The 21,587-nt window shown below is 44.9% G+C and overlaps 1 protein-coding gene across 1 annotated transcript in view; it reads left to right on the top strand.

Annotated features, from left to right (window-relative positions):
* The window catches only part of lama5 (laminin, alpha 5), a 280,241-nt gene extending 258,720 nt beyond the window's left edge, over positions 1 to 21,521 (top strand). Inside the window, exons 72-79 of the mRNA XM_036947797.2 lie at positions 492 to 621; positions 5,297 to 5,466; positions 7,090 to 7,294; positions 7,544 to 7,696; positions 9,124 to 9,283; positions 9,562 to 9,786; positions 10,036 to 10,155; positions 18,337 to 21,521. Of these exons, the coding sequence (XP_036803692.2) occupies positions 492 to 621; positions 5,297 to 5,466; positions 7,090 to 7,294; positions 7,544 to 7,696; positions 9,124 to 9,283; positions 9,562 to 9,786; positions 10,036 to 10,155; positions 18,337 to 18,485 (1,312 nt within the window). The 3' untranslated portion in view covers positions 18,486 to 21,521. The remainder of the gene's footprint in view (positions 1 to 491; positions 622 to 5,296; positions 5,467 to 7,089; positions 7,295 to 7,543; positions 7,697 to 9,123; positions 9,284 to 9,561; positions 9,787 to 10,035; positions 10,156 to 18,336) is intronic.
* Positions 21,522 to 21,587: the final 66 nt, after the last annotated feature.

The raw sequence follows: 21,587 nt of genomic DNA, 5'->3' as shown, positions 1-21,587 counted from the left end.
AGTAACCTTACTGGCTGCCATAGTAACCTTACCGGCGGTCATAGTAACCTTACCGGCGGTCTTAGCAACCTTACCGGCTGTCTTAGCAACCTGTTCATCAAGAGGTTAGTAACCTTACTGGCTGCCATAGTAACCTTACAGGCTATCATAGTAACCTTACGGCTATCTTAGCTAACCTTAGCGGCTGCCATAGCCACCTTACCGGCTGGCATAGCAACCTTACCGGCTGTCTTAGCAACCTGTTAATCAAGAGGTGAACAAAATATGGGGTTAAGAGCACAGGAGTAGACAGAGCAGAGAAAGTAGGGAGGTGTGGAGGATTACATGAGTTTCACAGTTTAAATTTAGAGATGGATATGTTGCAAATACTACTAGATCAGAAGCTAATTTTCTAAGACTAGATGTGATATATACCACTGTGTGTAAGACTATAACTGTAATTGTAGCCCATGGCAACGGGCTGACAACACTATAACAACTGTACTCTACAGAGACAAGCCTTCTCAGATGGTGATGAACCTGATGAATGCTAAGGAGAACATAGACGTTCCTCTAGATTGTCCTGCTGCCAAGAAACCTCAGCAGATCCTGGCCACACTCCCACGCCAGAAGAGGCCTAAGGTACCTGATCTGACAATATCACATTCGCTCTGTATCGAGTGGGTTCACCTGACACTATAGAGATATATACAGTATATTACTGTAATATATCACATTCGCTCTGTATCGAGTGGGTTGACCTGCCACCATAGAGATATACAGTATATTACTGTAATATATCACATTCACTCTGTATGGAGTGGGTTGACCTGCCACCATAGAGATATACAGTATATTACTGTAATATATCACATTCTCTCTATATCGAGTGGGTTGACCTGCCACCATAGAGATATACAGTATATTACTGTAATATATCACATTCACTCTGTATCGAGTGGGTTGACCTGACACCAGAGAGATATACAGTATATTACTGTAATATATCACATTCACTCTGTATCGAGTGGGTTGACCTGCCACCAGAGAGATATACAGTATATTACTGTAATATATCACATTCACTCTGTATGGAGTGGGTTGACCTGCCACCATAGAGATATACAGTATATTACTGTAATATATCACATTCACTCTGTATGGAGTGGGTTGACCTGCCACCATAGAGATATACAGTATATTACTGTAATATATCACATTCACTCTGTATTGAGTGGGTTGACCTGACACCAGAGAGATATACAGTATATTACTGTAATATATCACATTCACTCTGTATCGAGTGGGTTGACCTGCCACCAGAGAGATATACAGTATATTACTGTAATATATCACATTCACTCTGTATGGAGTGGGTTGACCTGCCACCATAGAGATATACAGTATATTACTGTAATATATCACATTCACTCTGTATGGAGTGGGTTGACCTGCCACCATAGAGATATACAGTATATTACTGTAATATATCACATTCACTCTGTATTGAGTGGGTTGACCTGCCACCATAGAGATATACAGTATATTACTGTAATATATCACATTCACTCTGTATCGAGTGGGTTGACCTGACACCAGAGAGATATACAGTATATTACTGTAATATATCACATTCACTCTGTATCGAGTGGGTTGACCTGCCACCATAGAGATATACAGTATATTACTGTAATATATCACATTCACTCTGTATTGAGTGGGTTGACCTGACACCAGAGAGATATACAGTATATTACTGTAATATATCACATTCACTCTGTATCGAGTGGGTTGACCTGCCACCAGAGAGATATACAGTATATTACTGTAATATATCACATTCACTCTGTATGGAGTGGGTTGACCTGCCACCATAGAGATATACAGTATATTACTGTAATATATCACATTCACTCTGTATGGAGTGGGTTGACCTGCCACCATAGAGATATACAGTATATTACTGTAATATATCACATTCACTCTGTATTGAGTGGGTTGACCTGACACCATAGAGATATACAGTATATTACTGTAATATATCACATTCACTCTGTATGGAGTGGGTTGACCTGCCACCATAGAGATATACAGTATATTACTGTAATATATCACATTCACTCTGTATGGAGTGGGTTGACCTGCCACCATAGAGATATACAGTATATTACTGTAATATATCACATTCACTCTGTATTGAGTGGGTTGACCTGACACCAGAGAGATATACAGTATATTACTGTAATATATCACATTCACTCTGTATCGAGTGGGTTGACCTGCCACCATAGAGATATACAGTATATTACTGTAATATATCACATTCACTCTGTATGGAGTGGGTTGACCTGCCACCATAGAGATATACAGTATATTACTGTAATATATCACATTCACTCTGTATCGAGTGGGTTGACCTGCCACCATAGAGATATACAGTATATTACTGTAATATATCACATTCACTCTGTATCGAGTGGGTTGACCTGCCACCATAGAGATATACAGTATATTACTGTAATATATCACATTCACTCTGTATTGAGTGGGTTGACCTGCCACCATAGAGATATACAGTATATTACTGTAATATATCACATTCACTCTGTATCGAGTGGATTGACCTGACACGATAGAGATATACAGTATATTACTGTAATATATCACATTCACTCTGTATGGAGTGGGTTGACCTGCCACCATAGAGATATACAGTATATTACTGTAATATATCACATTCACTCTGTATTGAGTGGGTTGACCTGACACCAGAGAGATATACAGTATATTACTGTAATATATCACATTCACTCTGTATCGAGTGGGTTGACCTGCCACCAGAGAGATATACAGTATATTACTGTAATATATCACATTCACTCTGTATGGAGTGGGTTGACCTGCCACCATAGAGATATACAGTATATTACTGTAATATATCACATTCACTCTGTATGGAGTGGGTTGACCTGCCACCATAGAGATATACAGTATATTACTGTAATATATCACATTCACTCTGTATTGAGTGGGTTGACCTGACACCATAGAGATATACAGTATATTACTGTAATATATCACATTCACTCTGTATGGAGTGGGTTGACCTGCCACCATAGAGATATACAGTATATTACTGTAATATATCACATTCGCTCTGTATGGAGTGGGTTGACCTGCCACCATAGAGATATACAGTATATTACTGTAATATATCACATTCACTCTGTATTGAGTGGGTTGACCTGACACCAGAGAGATATACAGTATATTACTGTAATATATCACATTCACTCTGTATCGAGTGGGTTGACCTGCCACCATAGAGATATACAGTATATTACTGTAATATATCACATTCACTCTGTATGGAGTGGGTTGACCTGCCACCATAGAGATATACAGTATATTACTGTAATATATCACATTCACTCTGTATCGAGTGGGTTGACCTGCCACCATAGAGATATACAGTATATTACTGTAATATATCACATTCACTCTGTATCGAGTGGGTTGACCTGCCACCATAGAGATATACAGTATATTACTGTAATATATCACATTCACTCTGTATTGAGTGGGTTGACCTGCCACCATAGAGATATACAGTATATTACTGTAATATATCACATTCACTCTGTATCGAGTGGATTGACCTGACACGATAGAGATATACAGTATATTACTGTAATATATCACATTCACTCTGTATCGAGTGGGTTGACCTGCCACCATAGAGATATACAGTATATTACTGTAATATATCACATTCACTCTGTATCGAGTGGGTTGACCTGACACCATAGAGATTTACAGTATATTACTGTAATATATCACATTCTCTCTATATCGAGTGGGTTGACCTGCCACCATAGAGATATACAGTATATTACTGTAATATATCACATTCACTCTGTATTGAGTGGGTTGACCTGCCACCATAGAGATATACAGTATATTACTGTAATATATCACATTCACTCTGTATCGAGTGGGTTGACCTGACACCATAGAGATATACAGTATATTACTGTAATATATCACATTCACTCTGTATCGAGTGGGTTGACCTGACACCAGAGAGATATACAGTATATTACTGTAATATATCACATTCACTCTGTATTGAGTGGGTTGACCTGCCACCATAGAGATATACAGTATATTACTGTAATATATCACATTCACTCTGTATTGAGTGGGTTGACCTGCCACCATAGATATACAGTATATTATTTAGTATGAATAGCTGTCTGTGTGTGTGTACGCATGTCTCTCAGTCTCCAATGCCGATGTTCACTTCACAATTAGTCTCCATCACATGTTCAGCGTCTAACTTTCATATACACCTGCTCGTTGAACGTCTCATTCCAAAATCATGGCAATTAATATGGAGTTGGTCCTCCCGCCCTTTCATGCAATAACAGCCTCCACTCGTCTGGGAAGGCTTTGCACTAGATGTTGGAACATTGCAGCGTTAAGATTTCCCTTCACTGGAACTAAGGGGCCTAGTCCGAATCATGAAAAACAGCCCCAGACCATTATTCCTCCTCCACCAAACGTTACAATTGCCACTAAGCATTGGGGCAGGTAGCGTTTTCCTGGCATTTGCCAAACACAGATTCGTCTCTCGGACTGCCAGATGGTGAAGAGTGATTCATCACTCCAGAGAAAGCGTTTCCACTGCTCCTTGAGTCCAATGTCGGAGAACTTTACACCACTCCAGCCAGCGCTTGGCATTGTCCATGGTGATCTTAGGCCTGTGTGTGGCTGCTCGGCCATGGAAACCCATTTCATGAAGCTTCTGACGAACAGTTCTTGTGCTGAAATTTGCAACCGAGGACACTTGAACTCGCTACACGCTTCAGCGGTCTCGTTCTGTGAGCTTGTGTGGCCTACCACTTTGCGGCTGAGCCGTTGTTGCTCCTAGATGTTTCCACTTTACAATAACAGCACTTACAGTTGACCGGGGCAGCATTAGCAGGGCAGAAATTTGACCAACTGACTTGTTGGAAAGGTGGCATCCTATGACGGTGCCACTTTGAAAGTCACTGAGCTCTTCAGTAAGGGCCATTCTACTGCCAATTTTTGTCTATGGAGGTTGCAGGGCTGTGTGCTCGATTTTATACACCTGTCAGAAACGGGTGTGGGTGAAATAGCCGAATCCACTAATTTGAAGGGGAGTCCACATACTTTAGACCATGTAGTGTATCAGTGGATGAATAACTCTCTATCTACCCGTTGACCTGGTCTTTTACAACAACTCACTCTGATATTCTCCCCCCCCCCTCCCTCCCCCTCCCTACCTCTACAGGGTAAACACAGGAAGCCGGCAGGTGGTGGTGGGTCAGGGGGGCGGAGCCGCAGTGCCAGGGAGTCCTGCCATGGGGAGCTGGCGAATCAGGAAGTCGGAGCTCTGCACTTCAGTGGCTCCTCCCACAGCCACCAGCGCTACGACACGCTGCCCGAGGCCTTCAGCAGGACGTGAGTACTAGTACCAGTACCCCATATCCGGTCCCCTGGGATCTGGCACTATTTAGGGTGTAGGGCTAGGAGTCTATTTGGAATTCCACTAGAGTGGTGTTTGAGATCGGCTACATTGCAGTCGGCGACTGCAGATTGACTGATCTGCAAATCACCTTGCATCCTAAATAACCGCTCAGTATTATTTGTAGATCAGTAAGCCTGCTCAATCAATGATCAGTGACGGAGCAAAATTGATGCTATCGCACATGGCTAGTAACCAACCTCTTTCCCTGTTTCTCCCACCTGTAACTCACCTGTAACTCACCTGTCACTGTCCCGTCTCTACCACCTGTAACTCACCTGTCACTGTCCCGTCTCTACCACCTGTAACTCACCTGTCACTGTCCTGTAACTCACCTGTCACTGTCCCGTCTCTCTACCACCTGTCACTGTCCCGTCTCTACCACCTGTAACTCACCTGTCACTGTCCCGTCTCTACCACCTGTCACTGTCCCGTCTCTACCACCTGTAACTCACCTGTCACTGTCCCGTCTCTACCACCTGTCACTGTCCCGTCTCTACCACCTGTAACTCACCTGTCACTGTCCCGTCTCTACCACCTGTCACTGTCCCGTCTCTACCACCTGTAACTCACCTGTCACTGTCCCGTCTCTACCACCTGTCACTGTCCCGTCTCTACCACCTGTAACTCACCTGTCACTGTCCCGTCTCTACCACCTGTAACTCACCTGTCACTGTCCCGTCTCTACCACCTGTAACTCACCTGTCACTGTCCCGTCTCTACCACCTGTAACTCACCTGTCACTGTCCTGTCTCTACCACCTGTAACTCACCTGTCACTGTCCCGTATCTACCACCTGTAACTCACCTGTCACTGTCCCGTCTCTACCACCTGTAACTCACCTGTCAATGTCCTGTCTCTACCACCTGTAACTCACCTGTCACTGTCCTGTCTCTCTACCACCTGTAACTCACCTGTCACTGTCCTGTCTCTCTACCACCTGTAACTCACCTGTCACTGTCCCGTCTCTCTACCACCTGTAACTCACCTGTCACTGTCCCGTCTCTACCACCTGTAACTCACCTGTCACTGTCCCGTCTCTCCCACCTGTAACTCACCTGTCACTGTCCTGTCTCTCTACCACCTGTAACTCACCTGTCACTGTCCCGTCTCTACCACCTGTAACTCACCTGTCACTGTCCCGTCTCTACCACCTGTAACTCACCTGTCACTGTCCCGTCTCTACCACCTGTAACTCACCTGTCACTGTCCCGTCTCTACCACCTGTAACTCACCTGTCACTGTCCCGTCTCTCCCACCTGTAACTCACCTGTCACTGTCCTGTCTCTACCACCTGTAACTCACCTGTCACTGTCCTGTCTCTCCCACCTGTAACTCACCTGTCACTGTCCCGTCTCTCTCACCTGTAACTCACCTGTCACTGTTCCGTCTCTCTCACCTGTAACTCACCTGTCCCGTCTCTACCAACTGTAACTCACCTGTAACTCACCTGTCCCGTCTCTACCACCTGTAACTCACCTGTCCCGTCTCTCCCACCTGTAACTCACCTGTCCCGTCTCTACCACCTGTAACTCACCTGTCCCCTTCTCTCCCCCCAGGCCTCACATCTCCATGGGTCTGCGTGTGAACTCGTCAGACGGCCTGGTGTTCTATGTGTCAGGATCACCAGAACGTTCTAGTAGCAGCTCTGTGATGACCCTCTCTGTCTCAGACGGTCACCTGTTGCTCCTCCTCATCAACGGAGGGAAGAGGAAGACCACCATCCGCAGCCACAGGAAGTGCAACGACGGACAGTGGCACACGGTATGTCATGTAATAAAGACATGATCATTGTCGCGTGGATCAGATCCTTGTATTTAGATTCTTTATTTCAATATAAAAATCACATGCACCGAATACAACAGGTGAAATGCTCCCTTACAAGCCCTGCTCTGCAGTACGGAAGTATCAGTCATATGTTGCCAGACTGTCGCTTTGTCCCTTCTTTCCTGATTTCTAAATCAAGATTTCGACTGAGGTTTATGTGTATCTGACTTGTGTGTGTTTGTTCAGGTGTTTGTGAAGAGGGAGGGAGAGAAGGCCGGTTTGATTGTTGATGGGATCGATGCCCAGTCTAAGAGGGTCTCAGGGGGGGAGAAGAACCAGCTCAGTCCCCCTCTCTACATCGGAGGAGTTCCCTCAGGACTCACCAGCTCACATCTCTCGGTAATTCAGCCTTTCCTCTCAGTAATACAACCTTTCCTCCGCTCTCCTTTCCTCTCAGTAATTCAGCCTTTCCTCCGCTCTCCTTTACTCTCAGTAATACAACCTTTCCTCCACTCTCCTTTCCTCTCAGTAATTCAGCCTTTCCTCTCAGTAATACAACCTTTCCTCCACTCTCCTTTCCTCTCAGTAATTCAACCTTTCCTCCACTCTCCTTTCCTCTCAGTAATTCAGCCTTTCCTCTACTCTGCTCCACTCTCCTTTCCTCTCAGTAATACAGCCTTTCCTCCACTCTCCTTTCCTCTCAGTAATACAACCTTTCCTCCGCTCTCCTTTACTCTCAGTAATTCAGCCTTTACTCTCAGTAATACAACCTTTCCTCCGCTCTCCTTTACTCTCAGTAATTCAGCCTTTACTCTCAGTAATACAACCTTTCCTCCGCTCTCCTTTACTCTCAGTAATTCAGCCTTTCCTCTGCTCTCCTTTCCTCTCAGTAATTCAGCCTTTACTCTCAGTAATTCAGCCTTTACTCTCAGTAATTCAGCCTTTCCTCTGCTCTCCTTTCCTCTCAGTAATTCAGCCTTTCCTCTACTCTGCTCCACTCTCCTTTCCTCTCAGTAATACAACCTTTCCTCCACTCTCCTTTCCTCTCAGTAATACAACCTTTCCTCCGCTCTCCTTTCCTCTCAGTAATTCAGCCTTTCCTCCACTCTCCTTTCCTCTCAGTAATACAACCTTTCCTCTACTCTCCTTTCCTCTCAGTAATACAACCTTTCCTCTACTCTCCTTTCCTCTCAGTAATACAACCTTTCCTCTACTCTCCTTTACTCTCAGTAATACAACCTTTCCTCTACTCTCCTTTCCTCTCAGTAATACAGCCTTTCCTCTACTCTCCTTTACTCTCAGTAATACAACCTTTCCTCTACTCTCCTTTCCTCTCAGTAATACAGCCTTTCCTCTACTCTCCTTTCCTCTCAGTAATTCAGCCTTTCCTCTACTCTGCTCCACTCTCCTTTCCTCTCAGTAATACAACCTTTCCTCTACTCTCCTTTCCTCTCAGTAATTCAGCCTTTCCTCCACTCTCCTTTCCTCTCAGTAATACAGCCTTTCCTCTCAGTAATACAGCCTTTCCTCCACTCTGCTCCACTCTCCATTCCCCTCCTTTACTCTCCTTTCCTCACATCCCACTTACAGCAGAATAATTTAGAATTAGACATATCAATACCAAATTTGTCTTTCTTTTTCATTGTATCTCCTCGTCTCCTTCTCGGAGAAGGTCCAAGTTCCCTCCCCTCTCTAATTATTCTCCTATTCTGTTTTGAGGAAAGAGAGGAAAGAGGAATTAAGTAAGACATACAATATAAATGAATAAATAAAGACATAACTCTGGTATTTAGTTCCTTGACAATGGTGTGTTTCCCTCCATGTAGATGCCAGGTTCAGGAGGGTTTGTGGGCTGTGTGAGGGACCTGGAGCTGAATGAGGAGAGCCCAGCCAGTCCCTCCACCAGCCTGGGGGTTGTACCCTGCTTCCAGACCGCTTTGCAGCCTGGGGTATACTTCTCTTCCCAGGGAGGACTCATGGCAATAGGTATAGACGATCACGTCTCTTCTCGCTGTCTAACTGTGTTTCAGCCTCTCTGAAACCATTTTGATTCAATTGGCTACTCTTGAAAATGTTGGATTGGATTTTTGTTTTTACAATGATCTTTAAAATTTGGGATGTTGATTTGGGGAAGGGGGTGAGGTTTGCAACCCATCAAGAAAATAACAGATAAAAAAAATAATAATAATTCCAGAACTTTGAGACAACAACAAAAGACACATGACCGTGTCAAGTCTGAGTCTGAATAATCTCTCTCTGTCTAGATGAGTCCCTGATGTTGGGCCGGGACCTGGAGGTCCAGCTGGAGGTCAGGCCGGTGTCAGACTCTGGTCTCCTGCTGCATGCTGGTACCAGGGCTGGACAACAGCTCGGCCTCTACCTCTACCAGGGAGCCGTAACTGTCACAGTAAACAGTGGCAACGGAGAGTTCTACACCTCGTTCACACCAGAGGAATCCTTGTGTGACGGACGTTGGCACAGTATCAAAAGTGAGTGTTATATTGTGTACACACACACACACACACACACACACACACACACACACACACACACACACATATTGATGTTTAAAGGAATTAATAGTTTCACCTTCTTTAGCATTGTAACGTCCTGTCATTCGAGATTTGCAACAATATGATATTAATGTTTAAAATTCTCGAATAATTGTATTTTTTGTTAATTGATTGGTTGATTGGCTGTGCGAGTGATATGTTGTGTTCTGGTTGTTCTCCCTGTAGTTGTGAAGAAGAGCAACGTGCTCCAACTCCATGTGGATGCAGCCAGTGAACACAGTGTGGGGCCCAAACAAGGCCGACCATCAGGGGCCAAGGAGGCTGTGTACCTGGGGGGAGCACCAGGTGAGGGACCCCCCCCCCCCCCCCCAGCTAGCTGTTTGTTTACACGTACAGTGCCTTGCGAAAGTATTCGGCCCCCTTGAACTTTGCGACCTTTTGCCACATTTCAGGCTTCAAACATAAAGATATAAAACTGTATTTTTTTGTGAAGAATCAACAACAAGTGGGACACAATCATGAAGTGGAACGACATTTATTGGATATTTCAAACTTTTTTAACAAATCAAAAACTGAAAAATTGGGCGTGCAAAATTATTCAGCCCCCTTAAGTTAATACTTTGTAGCGCCACCTTTTGCTGCGATTACAGCTGTAAGTCGCTTGGGGTATGTCTCTATCAGTTTTGCACATCCAGAGACTGACATTTTTTCCCATTCCTCCTTGCAAAACAGCTCGAGCTCAGTGAGGTTGGATGGAGAGCATTTGTGAACAGCAGTTTTCAGTTCTTTCCACAGATTCTCGATTGGATTCAGGTCTGGACTTTGACTTGGCCATTCTAACACCTGGATATGTTTATTTTTGAACCATTCCATTGTAGATTTTGCTTTATGTTTTGGATCATTGTCTTGTTGGAAGACAAATCTCCGTCCCAGTCTCAGGTCTTTTGCAGACTCCATCAGGTTTTCTTCCAGAATGGTCCTGTATTTGGCTCCATCCATCTTCCCATCAGTTTTAACCATCTTCCTTGTCCCTGCTGAAGAAAAGCAGGCCCAAACCATGATGCTGCCACCACCATGTTTGACAGTGGGGATGGTGTGTTCAGCTGTGTTGCTTTTATGCCAAACATAACGTTTTGCATTGTTGCCAAAAAGTTCAATTTTGGTTTCATCTGACCAGAGCACCTTCTTCCACATGTTTGGTGTGTCTCCCAGGTGGCTTGTGGCAAACTTTAAACGACACTTTTTATGGATATCTTTAAGAAATGGCTTTCTTCTTGCCACTCTTCCATAAAGGCCAGATTTGTGCAATATACGACTGATTGTTGTCCTATGGACAGAGTCTCCCACCTCAGCTGTAGATCTCTGCAGTTCATCCAGAGTGATCATGGGCCTCTTGGCTGCATCTCTGATCAGTCTTCTCCTTGTATGAGCTGAAAGTTTAGAGGGACGGCCAGGTCTTGGTAGATTTGCAGTGGTCTGATACTCCTTCCATTTCAATATTATCGCTTGCACAGTGCTCCTTGGGATGTTTAAAGCTTGGGAAATCTTTTTGTATCCAAATCCGGCTTTAAACTTCTTCACAACAGTATCTCGGACCTGCCTGGTGTGTTCCTTGTTCTTCATGATGCTCTCTGCGCTTTTAACAGACCTCTGAGACTATCACAGTGCAGGTGCATTTATACGGAGACTTGATTACACACAGGTGGATTGTATTTATCATCATTAGTCATTTAGGTCTACATTGGATCATTCAGAGATCCTCACTGAACTTCTGGAGAGAGTTTGCTGCACTGAAAGTAAAGGGGCTGAATAATTTTGCACGCCCAATTTTTCAGTTTTTGATTTGTTAAAAAAGTTTGAAATATCCAATAAATGTCGTTCCACTTCATGATTGTGTCCCACTTGTTGTTGATTCATCACAAAAAAATACAGTTTTATATCTTTATGTTTGAAGCCTGAAATGTGGCAAAAGGTCGCAAAGTTCAAGGGGGCCGAATACTTTCGCAAGGCACTGTAGCTAGTAGAGCTAGACTGTAATACAAATGCCAGCGCTGACACCTTGTGGTGATAATGTTGAAACTGCATATAATTACACAAGGATGATGCATTACATGAAGCAAACAAATTACAACTTTATTTCAAGCAACATGTATTTTACATTTAAATTAAATTAACCTTAAAATATTCCTTTCTGCACACCCTCGTGACGGTGATATTTGTTAATAATGTCACTCTCCTGAGCATGTCATCCTTAAGGCCTATCTTCATTACAAGGCTAGGGCACTAATACATTTCATGACGGCATGTACAGTAGCTGTAATAGTCTAATCTGGCATCCTTCCACATGGTTAGCCTCATTATGAGTCTAATCTGGCATCCTTCCACATGGTTAGCCTCATTATGAGTCTAATCTGGCATCCTTCCACATGGTTAGCCTCATTACGAGTCTAATCTGGCATCCTTCAACACGGTTAGCCTCATTATGAGTCTAATCTGGCATCCTTCCACATGGTTAGCCTCATTATGAGTCTAATCTGGCATCCTTCAACATGGTTAGCCTCATTATGAGTCTAATCTGGCATCCTTCCACATGGTTAGCCTCATTATGAGTCTAATCTGGCATCCTTCAACATGGTTAGCCTCATTATGAGTCTAATCTGGCATCCTTCCACATGGTTAGCCTCATTATGAGTCTAATCTGGCATCCTTCCACATGGTTAGCCTCATTATGAATCTAATCTGGTATCCTTCGACATGGTTAGCCTCATTATGAGTCTAATCTGGCATCCTTCCACATGGTTAGCCTCATGAGTCTAATCTGGCATCCTTCCACATGGTTAGCCTCATTACAAATCTAATCTGGCATCCTTCCACATGGTTAGCCTCATTATGAGTCTAATCTAGCATCCTTCAACACGGTTAGCCTCATTATGAGTCTAATCTGGCATCGTTCCACATGGTTAGCCTCATTATGAGTCTAATCTGGCATCCTTCCACATGGTTAGCCTCATTATGAGTCTAATCGGGCATCCTTCCACATGGTTAGCCTCATTATGAGTCTAATCTGGCATCCTTCCACATGGTTAGCCTCATTATGAGTCTAATCTGGCATCCTTCCACATGGTTAGCCTCATTATGAGTAATCTGGCATCCTTCCACATGGTTAGCCTCATTATGAGTCTAATCTGGCATCCTTCCACATGGTTAGCCTCATTATGAGTCTAATCTGGCATCCTTCCACATGGTTAGCCTCATTACAAGTCTAATCTGGCATCCTTCAACATGGTTAGCCTCATTATGAGTCTAATCTGGCATCCTTCCACATGGTTAGCCTCATTATGAGTCTAATCTGGCATCCTTCAGCATGGTTAGCCTCATTATGAGTCTAATCTGGCATCCTTCCACATGGTTAGCCTCATTATGAGTCTAATCTGGCATCCTTCCACATGGTTAGCCTCATTATGAATCTAATCTGGTATCCTTCGACATGGTTAGCCTCATTATGAGTCTAATCTGGCATCCTTCCACATGGTTAGCCTCATGAGTCTAATCTGGCATCCTTCCACATGGTTAGCCTCATTACAAATCTAATCTGGCATCCTTCCACATGGTTAGCCTCATTATGAGTCTAATCTAGCATCCTTCAACACGGTTAGCCTCATTATGAGTCTAATCTGGCATCGTTCCACATGGTTAGCCTCATTATGAGTCTAATCTGGCATCCTTCCACATGGTTAGCCTCATTATGAGTCTAATCGGGCATCCTTCCACATGGTTAGCCTCATTATGAGTCTAATCTGGCATCCTTCCACATGGTTAGCCTCATTATGAGTCTAATCTGGCATCCTTCCACATGGTTAGCCTCATTATGAGTAATCTGGCATCCTTCCACATGGTTAGCCTCATTATGAGTCTAATCTGGCATCCTTCCACATGGTTAGCCTCATTATGAGTCTAATCTGGCATCCTTCCACATGGTTAGCCTCATTACAAGTCTAATCTGGCATCCTTCAACATGGTTAGCCTCATTATGAGTCTAATCTGGCATCCTTCCACATGGTTAGCCTCATTATGAGTCTAATCTGGCATCCTTCAGCATGGTTAGCCTCATTATGAGTCTAATCTGGCATCCTTCCACATGGTTAGCCTCATTATGAGTCTAATTTGGTATCCTTTGAGATGGTTAGCCTCATGAATCTAATCTGGCATCCTTCCACATGGTTAGCCTCATTACGAGTCTAATCTGGCATCCTTCAACATGGTTTGCCTCATTATGAGTCCAATTTGGCATCCTTTGACATGGTTGGCCTCATTATGAGTCTAATTTGGTATCCTTTGAGATGGTTAGCCTCATGAATCTAATCTGGCATCCTTCCACATGGTTAGCCTCATTACGAGTCTAATCTGGCATCCTTCAACATGGTTAGCCTCATTACGAGTCTAATCTGGCATCCGTACACATGGTTAGCCTCATTATGAGTCTAATCTGGCATCCTTACACATGGTTAGCCTCATTATGAGTCTAATCTGGCATCCTTACACATGTTTAGCCTCATTATGAGTCTAATCTGGCATCTTTCCACATGGTTAGCCTCATTATGAGTCTAATCTGGCATCCTTCCACATGGTTAGCCTCATTATGAGTCTAATCTGGCATCCTTACACATGTTTAGCCTCATTATGAGTCTAATCTGGCATCCTTACACATGTTTAGCCTCATTATGAGTCTAATCTGGCATCCTTACACATGGTTAGCCTCATTATGAGTCTAATCTGGCATCCTTCCACATGGTTAGCCTCATTATGAGTCTAATCTGGCATCCTTCAACACGGTTAGCCTCATTAATTCATGAAAAGACAAACCCACTTGGCTCTGGGTCAGCCTTTTGTTTCCTTTCTAAATGATTATCAATTGATTCCCACGTTATCTTAGATGTGTGACTGCATTTCCTCTTTCTAACAGTATCAATTCAAAAGTAAACAACGTGTAAGGATTTGCTAAACTTGTTTCAGTATTGAAATGACAAGCCACGTGTACAAATGCATTGGACACGCCCACGAGGCCAATACTAATCCCATGATACTGTATGTCTACATTGGGCATGCATGCCATAAATGATCTCACATCCAATGTAAGGATAGTGGAGGAAAGATAAACATCCGCTGGAGAGTGACCACGGTGAAGGGACTGTGAAGTAGCCATGTAATGTATGAGTTCCATCCCTGTATGGCTGACCGGGCCGGGCCGCAAACCCTAATCTACTGGCACTTGAAATAGCATTCTAACCACTGGGGAAGGAGGACAGTCAGTGTAGTAGAACGAAGCAAACCGACACAAAATTGTAGGAGGCATGGCTGCGGGACGATGTTTTGGGTTGGGGGGGGGGCATGGCTGCGGGACGATGTTTTGGGTTGGGGGAGGCATGGCCGCGGGACGATGTTTTGGGTTGGGGGAGGCATGGCTGCGGGACGATGTTTTGGGTTGGGGGAGGCATGGCCGCGGGACGATGTTTTGGGTTGGGGGAGGCATGGCCGCGGGACGATGTTTTGGGTTGGGGGGGGCATGGCCACGGGAAGATGTTTTGGGTTGGGGGGGGTTGGCCACGGGAAGATGTTTTGGGTTGGGGGGGGATGGCCACAGGAAGATGTTTTGGGTTGTGGGGGGCTTGGCCACGGGAAGATGTTTTGGGTTGGGGGGGGCTTGGCCACGGGAAGATGTTTTGGGTTGGGGGGGGTTGGCCACGGGAAGATGTTTTGGGATGGGGGGGCTGGCCACGGGAAGATGTTTTGGGTTGGGGGGGGCTTGGCCACGGGAAGATGTTTTGGGTTGGGGGGGGGCTGGCCACAGGAAGATGTTTTGGGTTGGGGGGGGTTGGCCACGGGAATATGTTTTGGGATGGGGGGGCTGGCCACAGGAAGATGTTTTGGGTTGTGGGGGGGCTGGCCACGGGAAGATGTTTTGGGTTGTGGGGGGCTGGCCACGGGAAGATGTTTTGGGATGGGGGGGCTGGCCACGGGAAGATGTTTTGGGATGGGGGGGGCTGGCCACAGGAAGATGTTTTGGGTTGTGGGGGGGCTGGCCACGGGAAGATGTTTTGAGTTGTGGGGGCTGCTAATGTTACTACACATGCAGGCAATACAGCCCGCTGCGATGCTTCTTTGGGAAATCTATCAACTTAAATGTTCATAAATAGATTCATCCATGGTCAAAAAACATCTAGGATCCCCCCAGTCATTGATTGTGGCCTGTGGAATGTTGTTCCACTCCTCTTCAATGGCTGTGTGAAGTTGCTGAATATTGGCGGGAACTGGAAGGTTGACAGGTCGATCCAGAGCATCCCAAACATGCTCAATGGGTGACACGTCTGGTGAGGGTGCAGGCCATGGAAGAACTGGGACATTTTCAGCTTCCAGGAATTGTGTACAGATCCTTGCGACATGGGGCCGGGCATTATCATGCTGAAACATGAGGTGATGGCAGCAGATGAATGGCACGACAACGGGCCTCAGGATCTCGTCACGGTATCTCTGAGCATTCAAATTGGCATCGATAAAATGCAATTGTGTTCGTTGTCCGTAGCTTATGCCTGCCCCATACCATAACCCCACCATGGGGCACTCTGTTCACAACGGTGACATCAGCAAACTGTTCACCCACACGACGCCATACACACGACGCTATACACGCTGTCTGCCACCCACACGACGCCATACACGCTGTCTGCCACCCACACGACGCCATACACGCTGTCTGCCACCCACACGACGCCATACACGCTGTCTGCCATCCACACAACGCCATACACGCTGTCTGCCACCCACACAACGCCATACACGCTGTCTGCCACCCACACGACGCCATACACGCTGTCTGCCATCCACACGACGCTATACACGCTGTCTGCCATCCACACGACGCCATACACGCTGTCTGCCATCCACACGACGCCATACACGCTGTCTGCCATCTGAACGCTACAGTAGAAACCGGGTTTCATCCATGAAGACCACACCTCTCCAGCGTGCCAGTGGCCAAGGTATATTAGCATTTGCTAACTGAAGTCGGTTATGACGCCCGAAATAGTCAGGTCAAGACCCCGGTGAGGATGACGAGCAGATGAGCTTCCCTGAGACGGTTTCTGACAGTTTGTGCAGAAATGATTTGGTTGTGCAAACCAACAGCTGTCCGGGCGGCTGATCTCAGACGATCCCGCAGGTGAAGAAGCCGGGTGTGGAGGTCCTGGGCTGATGTAGTTACACATGGTCTGCGGTAGTGAGGTGGACGTATTGCCAAATTCTCTAAAATGACATTGGAGGCGGCTTATGGTAGAGAAATGAACATTAAATTATTTGGCAACAGCTCTGGTGGACATTCCTACAGTCAGCATGCCAATTACACGCTCCCTCAATCTGTGGCATTGTTCTGTGACAAAACTGCACATTTTGAAGAGGCCTTTTATTTCCACCAGCACAAGGTGCACCTGTGTAATGATCATGCTGTTTAATCAGCTTCTTGATATGCCACAACTGTCAGGTGGATGGATTGCCTTGGTAAAGGAGAAATGCTCACTAACAGAGACAACATTTGAGCGAAATAAGCTTTTTTGTGCGTATGGAAAATGTCTGAGACTTTTTTATTGAGACTTGTCCCGAAGCCACTCCTGTGTTGTCTTGGCTGTGTGTTTAGGGTCGTTGTCCTGTTGGAAGTTCAACCTTTGCCCCAGTCTAAGGTCCTGAGCGCTGTGGAGCAGGTTTTCATCAAGGATCTCTCTGTACTTCGCTCCGTTAATCTTTCCCTCGATCCGGATTAGTCTCCCAGTCCCTGTCGCGGAAAGACATCCCCACAGCATGATGCTTCCACCACCATGCTTCACCACAGGGATAGTGCCAGGTTTCCTCCAGGCGTGACTCTTGGCTTTCTTGGTTTCATCAGACCAGAGAATCTTGTTTCTCATGTTCTGAGAGTCTTTAGGTGCCTTTTGGCAAACTCTAAGCAGGCTATCATGTGCCTTTTAATGAGGAGTGGCTTCCGACTGGCCACTCTACCATAAAGGCCTGATTGATGGAGTGCTGCAGAGATGGTTGTCCTTCTGGAAGGTTCTCCCCATCTCCACAGAGAAACTCTGGAGCTCTGTCAGAGTGACCATTGGGGTCATGGTCACCTCCCTGACCAAGGCCATTCTCCCCCGATTGCTCAGTTTGGCTAGGCGGCGAGCTCTAGGAAGAGTCTTGGTGGTTCACAACTTCTTCCATTTAAGAATGATAGAGGCCCCTATGTTCTTGGGGACCTTCAATGCTCACAGGGGTCCGGACTAACATGACAAACATTTATCTCAGAAGTCAAACATTTGAAAAGTTAAGGTCATGATACCATGGTTTTAAATCTTAAACTGTGCATGGGTACCTTGCGGGATACAGATAAGTGAAATGGAGAGTGCTTTTGCCACACATACAAACCCATCTTAAATTATCTTTCTGTGTTGCAACTCACTCGCATTTCCTGTGGTCTTCTTCTCTCTCCTCTAGATGGTGTTGATGTGCCGGGCCTCCCCGATGCCCTGCCCTCCTTCCATGGTTGTGTTCGGAGAGCTGTCCTGAACCATCGACCAGCCATGCTTTCTAAACCCCTGTCAGTACACGGAGCTGTGGGCACACAGGGCTGTCCAGCCATGTAGACCCCTTTTAGCCCTGTTACAGCCAGCAAGCTCTGGGTCATGTTCATAAGGACATTACAGAAAATTCTGATAGAAATACCTATGTAGAACCAATATGATTCTCTGTCATGTATACTGTCTTCATGTAGCTCAGTCTAATATCTACAGCTGTACATATCAGTCTAACATATCTGCAGCTGTACAGTCGTGGCCAAAAGTTTTGAGAATGACACAAATATTAATTTTCAAAGTCGGGCCTCAGTTTCGATGATGGTAATTTGCATATACTCCAGAATGTTATGATGAATTGCAAAGTCCCTCTTTTCCATGCAAATGAACTGAATCCCCACTGCATTTCAGCCCTGCCACAAAAGAACCAGCTGACATCATTTCAGTGTTTCTCTCGTTAACACTGGTGTGAGTGTTGACGAGGACAAGGCTGGAGATCACTCTGTCATGCTGACTGAGTTCGAATAACAGACTGGAAGCTTCAAATGGAGGGTGGTGCTTGGAATCATTGTTCTTCCTCTGTCAACCATGGTTACCTGCAAGGAAACATGCTGTCATCATTGCTTTGCACAAGAAGGGCTTCCCAGGCAAGGATATTGCTGCCAGTAAGATTGCACCTAAATCAACCATTTATCGGATCATCAAGAACTTCAAGGAGAGTGGTTCAATTGTTGTGAAGGCGGCTTCAGGGCACCCAAGAAAGTCCAGCAATCGCCAGGACCGTCTCCTAAAGTTGATTCAGCTGCAGGATTGGGGCACCACCAGTACAGAGCTTGCTCAGGAATGGCAGCAGGCTGGTGTGAGTGCATCTGCACGCACAGTGAGGCGAAGACTTTTGGAGGATGGCCTGGTGTCAAAAAGGCCAGCAAAGAAGCCACTTCTCTCCAGGAAAAACATCAGGGACAGACTGATATTCTGCAAAAGGTACAGGGATTGGACTGCTGAGGACTGGGGTAAAGTCATTTTCTCTGATGAATCCCTTTTCCGATTGTTTGGGGCATCCGGAAAAATTATTGTCCGGAGAAGACAAGGTGAGCGCTACCATCAGTCCTGTGTCATGGCAACAGTAAAGCATCCTGAGACCATTCATGTATGGGGTTGCTTCTCAGCCAAGGGAGTGGGCTCACTCACAATTTTGCTTAAGAACACAGCCATGAAAAAAGGATTGTACCAACCCATCCTCCAAGAGCAACTTCTTTCTCCCAATCATCCAGGAACAGTTTGGTGAAGAACAATGCCTTTTCCAGCATGATGGAGCACCTTGCCATAAGGCAAAAGTGATAACTAAGTGGCTCGGGGAACATCAATATTTTGGGTCCATGGACAGGAAACTCGACAGACCTTAATCTCATTAAGAACTTGTGGTCACCTCAAGAGGCGGGTGGATTAACAAAAACTCACAAATTCATATTTGTGTCGTTCTCAAAACTTTTGGCCACGACTGTATAATAGACCAGTTCTCTTTTTTTTATTTTATGAATTGTTTCACCTCTCTGAAGTATCACCCCTGGGGGCAAGTTCAGTAGGACAATGTTGTGGAGCTTTGCAGACAGAAGTGTTATGAATAGAGCTGGTGTGATACTGTATTCTACACATCAAGAGGGGCATGTCGGTTCTAGAAATGGTATTTCTATCTGAACATTCCAACCACTTTGTTAGCCTGTTTGAACGCAGCCCTGCTCCGATGCCCCTTATACTACTCGTCACCGTATAAAACATGTACATGATGTCACCCATACAAATCACTGGTGGTGGGTGACGTACATTAGTTAATTTAAACGTATTTATTTTTCCACGTCTTGATTTCCGGTTTGCAATTAACGAAGTGCTAGCGCTTGAGTAAAGTCTGAAGTCCAGTCCTTCGTGTCAGACAAGGAGTGGAAATGACAGCACAAACAGACCTGGTACCTGGGCTAGAGAATAAGATAGCTAAGTATGTTGTCTTTGGTGTGTTAGTACTGTAACTTTAATAGTAATCTACGTCTCTCTGGGCTGCTTTCACAGACCTACATTTAAAAGGCTCGATTCGATCCGTAGCTCTGAAGATCCGCTCTCCAGTGCGATATCAATTTAAAAGGCAATCTTCCTGCGTTCACAGTAAATGCTGCATTGTTTCGGCTCAATCGGAAATAACGCTTGAATTTCAAATCGCGCTATAACTTCCGTGATCCGGGTTGAATCGAGCCCTGAACTTACCTGGACCAAACTGCACTTATTTTATACAGACCACTGAAAAATCGTGTCGTTGTTTGGCCATGGATAGAATCCACTTCGACTAACTAGTTCTGGAAAGTGCTTAAAGATATATATATATATATATATATATACACATAAATAAAGAATCCCTTTAGTAGAAAATTGTGGTTGTGATCATTGTGATTCTGCTTTACATACATTGACTCAATTTAGCTTGACCATAGCCCCTCCTCCCCCCAAAAAACATGCTTTCATGTTGAGAATATTAATGTAGGTCTATGAAACCGGCCCTCAGTAATACTGTGGTACATCCCTTCAACGTGGAATATGCATTAGGCGAAACAGCGCCCCCAGTAACTTGAACTTCGGTTGTTATATCCAAATGTCAATTTCACCATTAAGGAGTCCAGCTTTAAATACTATAATCAGTGTTATCGTTGATCCACATCACATGTACTGTATTCGATAGAATAAATGCACATTTTATATAGTTAGTATAATGGGGGGGAGGGATGTATGGATTATATCACAAGAGTTTAAAACTTTTACTACTGTTTATATGTTATTATAAACTGGGTGGTTCGAGCCCTGAATGCTGATAGTACAAATTGTCATACCCTGGCTGTTCTAATTACGTTGGTAACCAGTTTATAACAGCAATAAAAGGCACCTCGGGTTTGTGGTTTACGACCAATATACCACGGGCTAAGAGCTGTATCCAGGCACTCCTCGTTGCGTCGTGCCTAAGAACAGCCCTTTACCCGCGGTATATTGGCCGATAAGCTGATTCCCCCTAAGGAGAATAGCTATGCTAAATACATTTTTTAAATAAAGTCTTACCTGATACAAAAATGGGTATGGGGCAACTTCTTCTTTGTATTTTTTGTGTGCTCAATTGCTTACTTTTAATTTTAAAAA

This window comes from Oncorhynchus mykiss, chromosome 16 (genome assembly GCF_057628025.1).
Source record: "Oncorhynchus mykiss isolate SJ-2025 chromosome 16, ASM5762802v1, whole genome shotgun sequence".
NCBI classification, from domain to species: domain Eukaryota; kingdom Metazoa; phylum Chordata; class Actinopteri; order Salmoniformes; family Salmonidae; genus Oncorhynchus; species Oncorhynchus mykiss.
The sequence above is the reverse complement of the archived record's forward strand: the minus strand, read 5'-3'. Positions and strand labels throughout refer to the sequence as shown.